Source organism: Desmodus rotundus, chromosome 5, assembly GCF_022682495.2.
Source record: "Desmodus rotundus isolate HL8 chromosome 5, HLdesRot8A.1, whole genome shotgun sequence".
Classification (NCBI taxonomy): Eukaryota; Metazoa; Chordata; class Mammalia; order Chiroptera; family Phyllostomidae; genus Desmodus; species Desmodus rotundus.
The window spans coordinates 117,180,763-117,191,147 of NC_071391.1; the positions used below are offsets into that span (position 1 = coordinate 117,180,763).

At 40.6% G+C, this 10,385-nt stretch overlaps 1 protein-coding gene across 1 annotated transcript; it reads left to right on the forward strand.

Annotated features, from left to right (window-relative positions):
* Positions 1–4,184: 4,184 nt before the first annotated feature.
* Positions 4,185–9,188, forward strand: GKN1 (gastrokine 1). The gene is made up of 6 exons (XM_024558476.4): positions 4,185–4,288; positions 6,034–6,087; positions 6,176–6,307; positions 7,481–7,591; positions 8,145–8,292; positions 8,949–9,188. The coding sequence occupies exons 1-6, from the start codon at positions 4,277–4,279 to the stop codon at positions 9,041–9,043; spliced, it is 552 nt and encodes a 183-aa protein (XP_024414244.3). The 5' UTR covers positions 4,185–4,276; the 3' UTR covers positions 9,044–9,188.
* Positions 9,189–10,385: the final 1,197 nt, after the last annotated feature.

Sequence of the window (10,385 nt, forward strand, 5' to 3'; positions counted from 1 at the left end):
CCTTATTTCTGAATTAGTGATGAGATAATTATAAAATTACTTCGTGATTTCTGTTACTTACATGGACACATTTTCTCCAAATGCTTTTCAGAATGAAAGCCCTGACCCAGGCTCGATTGTTCAACATTTTGTTTATCTCTACTTTCACATATTTTATATAAATGAAGTCATCACTCAAGAGACCTTCTTTTAACAAGATTTTTCCAATTTGGTTGCCTCTGGGAGGATCCAAAAGGTTTGGCAAATGCAACTGGACAGACCTACAAGCAGCAACAGAAAGGCAGCCTTGTATATATTTTGGAAGGCAACGGTCCCGGAGGAAACGGCAAAGGGAGAGGGCTCCCTCCTGCCGCAGGAAAGAGCGTCCTCCACTTGGCTGTTATTTGAGGAGAATGTCTCTCCTATACAAAAACAATTATGTAATAAGCATGGATTTTCTGGAATTAGGAGCTTTTTAGAAATAGTTATTAAAATGTTAATCTACATGTTCCTGTTTCTCTGTTTCTGGATGTGTCACTCCCAGCCACGGATGCACAGGGGAGATTTGACGCAAGCACACCCCTGCCACGGGCCCTGGGAGCTGCAGCCCCAGGGTCCGTAACTGGAGTCTTGGCTGCAGGCTGGTAAATAAGACCTTACCAGGACAGAAGTTCCCCCTGAGGTGACAGTGTCTTCAGACCTGACAGAGAACCACCTGACATGAGACCGTCCCATGGATCTTCAGACTGCTGGGTAGGGTGCTCAGGGAAACAAGGATCAAGGAAAAGAGACTGAGACAGAATCTCCACCCGAAGGGGCTTCTACGTTGGAGCAAGCAGAGTATGAGGTCAAGTGGACTAAAGGCAGCCCAGTGCTGAATGTCAGAAACAGGGCAAGAATTAAAGGGAGGACAAAGTTACTAAGGGCTTCATAGGTGACTGCAAAGTCAGCCCATGAACATGCCTATACAGGAGAGGGAATCTTGAATAGAGGTATTTAAAGATCAAAACATGCCCTGCAAATGAACATTCCCTTCCACTCTGAGAAAAGTCTGATTTCTGTGGAAAGCACTAAATGTTCTCCGTGTCTACAGTGTGAGCACATTACATGTGGACTGTACCCCTGTTTGTTCCACACAAAGGGAGTTCCTGCCCAGTCCAGCATGCCAGGGTGTGGGGTGTGTGCGCTGTGAGATAGATAAAATGACGATAAGGGCTTGGATTTGCCATTGCCCCACATCATGCTCTGTGGGAAGGGCAGGCCTTATTTACTCTTCAGCTGGTTTGCCCCACACTGGCCATTGGGCCCTGGGGCCACACCATCTCCTGGGACTCCCTTGGTGCGTCCTTATAGCCAATGCAGGCCAGTACCTCTCCCATGGCTCTGAAACTCAGAAATAAATAAATAAAATGCATTGTTTATTCTCTAGCTTAAGCATCTCATTTATGCAATTACTATACTGAAAACGGGCCTACTGAGCCCTGGCTGGGTGGCTCAGTTGGTTGGAGCATCATTCCATACACCAAAAGGTTGTGGGTTTGATTCCTGGGCAGGGCACATTCTGGGTTGTTGTGGGTTTGGTCCCCAGTCAGGGTGTGTACGGGAAGCAACTGATCGATGCTCTTTCCATTTGTTTGTCATGGAACATTTCACAGGCCCACTGTAGAAGAGGTGAACTTCAAGTCTCTGGTAAGGTGCGATATACACGAAGTTCACTGGGCACTGCACACATGTACTGAAGTGACTACCCATGGCTGATGGGAAAGTTACCGTGCTGTCCACTCTTTGACTTTGCAGTGAAGTGATAGTTCCTAAAGCAGATGAAGACCTCTTCCCATATGTCTGCCTTCCACCCCGGGTTTATCGATCTTTTACAACTAACAAGTGCGTTAGAAAGAAATTTGTGGACACATTAAACACATAAAACCTTAACCCCCATACCAACATTTTGAAAGAGGTGTTGGCAGTGAATCAAGCTTTATAACCCTGTAATCATGTGCTGTGACTCCAATTCACGCATAAAAAGATAATCAAGGGCTCAAGAAGGTTTCTAAAGGGGAAATTTATAGTGAGTGGTTAATGAAATAAAGGTTTCTTCTTCAGTAATTTGCTTTACTAATTTAAATTTGTAGGAAAGAACAAGGGGGAAAAAAACCTTAAACTCACCTTCTGAGCATTTGTGTGTTTACCTGGGACAGTTGCTACTCTCTGCTTCTCATGAAAATAATTTTTATTATTTTAACAATTTCTGAAAAATAAATTATCTAGAAGTAAATAAAGGGACATATATTTCTTGCATAGCTCCAGGGGAAAGAAAAGTTCCCCCTAGGATATGAAGAAGACGTGATAGGAAGCAGTGGTATTGAGCTGGGCTTTGAAAACTGAGTAGCAGTTTACCAAATAAAGAAAGGCAAGGCCTTGGCACTCCAGGGTGAGAGAACAGCACGCGTGAAGGCACAGGGGCGTGGAACACCCTGAATATTCCCCGAATGATGGGAACTCTGACAGTTTGAATGTAGGTACATGGCAGAGGGGGACAGATATAGCTTGGGAGGCTTTGGGAACCTTATTATAAAGGACTCTGATGACATTCCAATGAGTTTGAAGTTTATCTCATGGGCTGCCAATGAAAGATGCTAAGCATGGTAGAGTTGTGCATTGAAATATAAAAGATGGTGACCAGAGTGATCAATTACCTAACTGTTGTAAAAGTCTAGGAGAGAGGAGCTATGGGCAATGAGAGACTTGCAAGTCATTTCTTTCTTTTCCTTCTTCCCTCCCTCCCTCCCTCCCTTCCTTCCTATGTCTGATCTTACTTATTTGTTACTCTCAGGAAAATCTCATTTCTGACTGGACTCAGACTTACAGGTAGAAGCTCTCAGAAAGGACAGCCTTAGTCTCTTGGCCATCTGTTCCTGACTTTTCCTTTGGCCTCCTTTGTTCTCTTGGCCAGAAGTTTAGCATATTCTGTGGCCTCTTTCTTATTTATTTATTTTTTTAGTATGCTGTTTCTTCAGAAAATACACTGACATTTGTGTCGCAGGACACGTGGAGTAACAAGACACTGAATCTTGGGTGCTTGGTCCTAGATTTCTCACCTTCTTTGGTTAGGGGCTTTCTCACCACATGCTGGTGGACACTATCTTCTTTAGAGAGGCTGAAAAGTTTGCAGATTCTCTAGCTCTTTTGGGCCCCAGGTGACGAGGCACAGTAGTATCAATGAGACCAGGAATACCTTTCTTGCCTTTTTTTACAATGACCAATTTGAGAACACTGAGATTGGCATCCACAATGCAATCTCAAACAGATTTGTGCTTTTTCTCGCCAGCCCTCCTTAGTCTATAACAGCAACGCCCCTTCCTCAACAGCAGGCAGACACGGCTGTGGGTCAAGACACACTGCTTTCCTGGGAAAACCTTGTTTATTTTTCCCACCACTGATCCAAACCACATAACCCTTCCATTCTTTACCCAGAGCATCAGCAGCAACTTCTTGTCCATATGCTTCTCATAAAAGGTACAAATCTTGTATTCATTGTCTATTCCGATGAGTTTCAGGCAGCTGGTGGCTAGGAAACTGGTGTTCAACTTTATCCTGAAGCAGCCTCCCACCTCTGAGGTACTGAAAAAAAAAAAAAAGCAAGAGGCATTCCTAAGATGAAATGACAAGGCTGAGTAACTAATTGGGTGTGGTGGCCAGAAGAACGGGCTGAAGACAGCCCCCAGGGTGTCTAACCAGATGTATAGTACTATCATGGAGAGAGCTCAGAACGGCAGAGAAGGGAGAGCTAATAGAACGTGGTCAGCCTAAGCAAAGCCACTACAATGGTCTCAGGTAAAGGTAAGAAGGTGAAGTCATCCCCACATTCTCACAGGAGCTGCTATCTGGAAGGCCCAGTGTGCCCACAGTTTCTCATCTGTGATCTTGTTTGATTTCAGGGATTATTTCTTTTCTGAATCTGAGTAATATCAATATATAAAATATCCACACCCACACTTCAGTTGGACCAAAAGTTATCATAAATCATATTGAGTTTGTTGTGATATCTTCAACTTCAACAAATGATGAGTCAGATTAATTCCATGTCAAAGTGCCTAACTAACCAGGCAGATAGTCCAAAGGCTTCTTGGTATAATGGATTGTGACATAGGTATGGGAAATGAAGGAAGATAAGTCTTCGACTCCACCTGGTCACACCTGGTTTGAGTAAAGCCAGTCAAGTACAAATATGAGAAGGCTTCTTGTCTGAGTCCATGCCTGCCTGCCTTCTCCACTCCTTTGCTTTGGTGAGGCCAAGATGAGGTTCACAGTGAGTAGAATTTTCCTTTTGAATTTACTACCTTATAATAGAAGACTGTCGACATTCTGAGCTAAGGGTGTCTGCTTCTTATGGCAATATCATTGTAATGGAAAATTTTAGTTTAAAAAAAATATATCTCTTTTATTTTCATGGTGACCTTTATAAACATCCCTATAGAGAAGGATAGTTATACTGGGATCAGACAGCTGTCCAAGCACCTTATACCAGGCTATCTTTAATAAAATTATTTTCCGGATCTCCTGATTTAAGTCTGTGCAAAGAGCACAGTCCCTAATCCCTAGAAAATGTCTGATTTTCCCCCACATTCTTAAATTCCTCTGTTTACCAAAACTTCTAAGTATGTTCAGGCAAGATAAAAAACATATTATCAAAACAAATGAGCGAGAGACTTACTGTCACATTCTCTGCTGTCAAATGGAGCTCTGAGTAAGAACAGTTTGCCTTGGCCCCTGTCCATAGTGATTTATTCATGAAAACACCTGAAGCATGAAGCTAGTGCAGCATCTCGCCTGTGGTTCCAGATGAAAGGCTAAGGGAGTAGCAGGTGGACCACAAGATTCTGCCAAAGTTACTGGTATCTTGTGTCTCTTATAACATCATGCATGGGGCTACAATCAGATGAGTATTGTCATGTTTCAACATAAAATACTAAATACTAAATTTTAAAAATACTAAATTTTAAACACTAAATTTTATTACTAAATACTAAAATTTATTACTGCAGACTCTGCTTTATAATTGAGTATAAAATTATTATCTAGAAACAAGTTCCAGAAACAACAAAGTTAAAAATAAAGGTCAGATCTGGATCTCCCCTAGTTTTACCATGAACAAGAGTTACGCCTTGGCCAATGCGAACTTGGTCAAGTCACTTAAGTGAGTTTTGAAGCTCAATTTCCTCATCTGTGAAAGGACTTCATTGTACTAGTCATCTCTAAACTTTTTTTCACCTCTTGACTTTTTTTGGGGGGGGGAGACTAATTTTTACTTCCTTCTTAGGCTATCAGGAGAAAAATGAAGCAAATTAAAAAACTACCTTGAATAACCAGTGCATTTCTCAAACCATTTTGTCCCAGGTGAGGGAAGTGAGAGCAGGTACTCAGCACCAGACACCCTGCATGAAGCTCCGTGTTCTGATGAGTAATACCGGGCACCCAGTGACAAATGACGGAGCCAGATACCCTGGACACTTATCGACTTCCCTTCTGCTAACCACACTTGACAGATAGCCAGGCACTCCATCCTTTGCTTCTCAGCACCAGTATTCGACCTGCTTCCTAATCTATTGCTTCAAAAAAATTAAAATTAAAAAGACCTCTTCTGCTGTTAGAAGGTCTATAAAAAGAGTAAAGCATTCATGTCAAGTAGGAAACTAACATAAATCATTTTCAGATGTGATTCTCAGAACTTACAACCATTTTCATATCCTGTATAGTATTCACTTTAAAATTTATTTTTCAATATATTAACACTTTATTATAGTTTTCACAAGGCCTACATTAAAAATTCTAAAACTATATATTATAATAACATAATTATTATTAACCTACAATTCTACATTATCATTAAAACTTTCTATGATTAAAACTATACAATGTCAAAGAACAGAGAGACCACTCAGCAGAGTGGCAAAATTAGTAAAGGTTTTCCACAAGCTTGGATAGAGAAAGAAGGAAGAGGACATTGTTTTGCCACGTGACTGCAAACCAATGTTACAATATTTGTGATTTCAGATTGTCTTTACTGGACTTCTTGGTGTCCTCCTGGATCCTGCCTTTGCTGGCTATGTAAGTCTCACTTTTTAAAGTATGTTACCAAAATGTATTTGCAAAGAAATATGGCATTAAACTTTTATCAAATTCTTACACATTTCAGAATATCAACATCGGCAATAACGGTGGTGGAAGTGGGCAGCAGTCAGTGAGCGTCAACATGGAGCATAACTTGGCCAATGTGGACAACAATAATGGATGGGACTCATGGCACATGCTCTGGGATTACCAAACTGTAGGTAGCCAACATGAGATTTCCATTCTTTACAAATATAAGACTTCTTTTTTAACTAAAAAAAATGCCTATTAATCATAAACATCAAAAATAAACTCTAGCCCTGGCTGGTGTGGCTCAGTGGATTGAGCGCCAGCCAGCCTATGAACCAAAGGGTCACTGGTTTGATTCCCTGTCAGGGCACATGCCTGGGTTGCAGGCCAGGTGGCCAGTAGAGGGCACACAAGAGGCAACCGCACATTGGTGTTTCTCTCCCTCCTTCCCTCCCCCTCTCCCTAATAAATAAATAAATAAAATCTTTAAAAAATAAAAATAAACCCTAACTGTACATAAGCGTAGTTATAAGTAAAAGTGCCTATTTTGTTCATCCAGTTTCATCCCCCAGATATAGCAGCTGTTAGTAAGCTTTCCCACAATCAGTTAAAATTCAAACCAATGAACCCATTGGTTCATGGGTTCATTGAGGACCCACTAGGTTCAAGGGATTTCAGGTGCTTTATGACAAGTATGAATATCCTTTTGCTTTGCCTGTAAGATACTCTCGGTAATGCTCAAAGACCGTCACAACAACACTGCTGCCAAAACATAGCCTATCTCATTCTATCTTCAATTTCCTTTTAGAAAGAAGGAAATTAACATTTCACCTATAATTCAAAGGGACCAAAGGAAATGCAAATAGTAATAATTGGTAAGGGAAGCAAGAAACACTTGGCTCTGGTTAGAAGACTCAACTGTGCAATTACCAGCTCTGTAGTTAACAAACTTTGTACTTTAAAAAGCCAACTCTTTATTGTTTTACTTTTATCATTTGATCAATTAGAAAACTAATTCCTATCTTATCTGGCTCCTTGAAATGTAAAGATCAAAGGAGATTAAAATGTGATAGTATTTTAGTTTATTTCAACAAAACAGACATATGTAAATGCCTTTTATCATGCTAGAACCTGAAGATAAAGCAACAAGGTAGACACTCAGTCTTTGCCCTGAAAGAGTTTGCAGTTTATCCCTAGAAATATTCGTGATTAATATAATGGCAAAACAGGGCTAGATCCTCCATTCTTATCCCCGTTCACCATGATCTCAGAGTTCCATTCTCTCTGCTGGTGAACCTGATTTCTGATGAGAAAAGCTCCTTGAGAACCTGCTCCTCCCTATCTACCACCTTCCTAACAGGGTTTTGCTGCAACCAGAGTCTTTCACAAGAAGGCGTGCATTGTGCACAGAATGAACAAGGATGCCTTGCCCTCTCTTCCAGCCCTTGATGTCATGGTCAAGGAAAAGAAGGTAAAAATAAGTCTTTTTAGTTGTGTTCAGCGCAGGTCTTATGACTTCCAGTAAATAATGAGGTCACAGTCATTCCCTCTTGACCACAGCAGTATGCAACACAAAAGAGCAAGTGGGGTGGGTAAGTGTCTGAGGAGAAGCGGCTGGCACCACACTCAAATGCTGTGGCTCACACCTGCCCCTCACTGTTAAATGGCTACCTTTCATTGACCAGGTAGACAAAATAAGTTAACTGCATTCTCAGAAGCTGGTTATCATATAGCTCAATCCAAGAACTATAAGATGACCAAGCAAGGCCCAAACTTCTGAATAAGTTTAGGCTCAGATTTCTGCTTTTATGAGAAACTGAGGTTTCAAACCAGCTAAACCCTTCGGGACACTTAGAAATTCTCAGTTATACATGGTTGCAATCAGTTTTTATTCATTTTAATATGGAAAAATTATAGCCAAACAGTATTGCCTGTGTGTCTTGCACACAACTCTCAATTCAACAAACCACTGGACTTAGCATTCATTCCCCCTCTTTCTTTTTCCCTGTCTTCTCCATACTCAGCTTCAGGGTGAAGGACCAAGGGGACCATCTCCCAAAGACCTGATGTACTCCATCAACCCAAACAAACTCAACAACCTGGAACAGTTTGGAAAATCCATTGTTGGCATGTGCAAAGGGATTCCAACATACATGGCAGAAGAAATTCAAGGTAAGTAGCCTTCCCACTGTGCACTCCAAATTAGCACCAGTGGAATTGCTGGATTACTCTCAGATGTATCCATGGAGAACACCAACTACTCGGAGATGATCAAGGCCAGTACTTACATAGCACTTGATCCCTGACATACACTGTTCTACATGATTTAAGTGTGTTAATTCATTTGCTCCTGAGAGAGGAAACTGAGTTACAGAGAGAGGTCACAAAACTCTTGCCTGGGTCAATCCTAACCATTTTGGCTCTAGATTCTGTGCTCTTAAGCATTCTGAAATACACCTTTCAAGGCAAAACTAGAGAATATTCAAGATGTATTCAAAGAAATACATTATTGACTAAATGAAAGGACAATACCAAAGAATCTATTGATTTTTTTATTGCTCAAATAATCCCTTAGTTTCCAGGCATCCAAAGAATCACTCACAAAATCAAAGTATCCACCTAGGAACAAAACCTAACAGCAACTTTCCAGATCTTTGAATCAATTGATTTAATTTTAATAGCCAGCTAGCTAGATCTTGAAATTGTTGCAGAGCTAGTTTAGAAACTGCGTGACAACCCCTTCTCCCCACCGCCTACCCACAACCCCACATTCCCCAAAAAGTCCTTGAAAAAACATTGATATTGGTTTTTTTCTTTCTTTTTATCAGAGGCAAGCCTATTTTTTTACTCAGGAAACTGCTTCAGTGTTAATGTACTCTGGATTGTGAACATTTCCTTATGTGGAAGTACAGAGGAAAACTGAAAAAGATGTTGCTATGGATTTAGTCATAAAAATATTCTATGCAGAAAAATGTGGGTTCTAATGTTTTCTATCACCTCATTCTGAAATATTTTCTCCTAGTTATGTCTGGTTTCTTTAAGTTTCAATAAAACTATTTAGCACTGAATTTAGTTTAACCTAAAATTCCTTATAATTTCCATTTGATCAAAAGTGCAATGTGGTGGTAGCAAGTCGTCAAAGTGCATTAGACCCAATATTCAGGAACTGACCCTTATAAAGAAATCCTTAGATGCTTCAGATACTACTAGCCACAGCTCCGGGAATGTCTCCAACATCCCCCGACTGCCCTGAAGACTGCTCTACAGTGGATGTGCGCAGTAGTGTTTCAGATCAGCAAGGGCAGACATTCACCCCAAGAAGCTGAAGCCAGAAAGCGGGTTTATGGGAAGGATACTGAAGCTTCTAAAATAATAAGAAAAGAGAGTAAGAAAAGCAGCAGCTATCAAAGAGATGGGAGCCAGGAACTATATTGACACCAAGACCCAAGTCTCCTTCTCTCTCTCTGAAGCCATATGTTAGCTCTGCTCCTCTCCCTTCTAAATTCTGCTTTCCCCTTCTTTCCATCTCCTGAATATCCTTTCCTGTACTCATGGCAGAAGATGGCTGAACAAAATGTTAGCCTCATCTTCCATGTTGACATGTCTTTCCAGTACAAGAAATAATGTCTAATACTTTTGAACCCCAATTCCAATTTTCCTTGACCCTGTTTGGTTTAAGAGTTCATGACCTTCACATTTTTGTGGCCAGGAAAGTGAAGTCAAACAGTCCACATACAGCAATGGTCTCTCCAGTGAAAGAGAAAGATCTCAGAGAAAACACAGACTCCAAATGTTATATATGACAATAAGAAACTACAGTTAATTTTTAAAAATTGCTGTCATACATTTTCTTTCCTGGATTGCCATAAAGGATATCTAATCCATTCCCACATCTTCAAATGGGATATTCCTACATATCCCTATCAAACAAAGACACTGATTTCCACCATTTGAAATGTTAATATTTACTATCCTAATTGGGAGGAAATCATAATAATTTTCTTTAGCCTGAGGCAATTGCATTGCTGTTCACATGAAATGTACTACCAGTGTAGTAGCACTTCCAAAATATCCTGAAGCCATGAGATGTGGAAACCTGTCAAAACCCATCAAAGGTCAAAGTCTTAGATGGTACCCTCCTGTGAGTGAGAAAGAACTACAACTGTGACCCACAAACTGGATAGTGTAATGTGGCTGATTTTGGAAACTAGTGAATCCAATATTTCATACAAGAAATGTCTAATCAGAATTTCAGGATAAGAAAT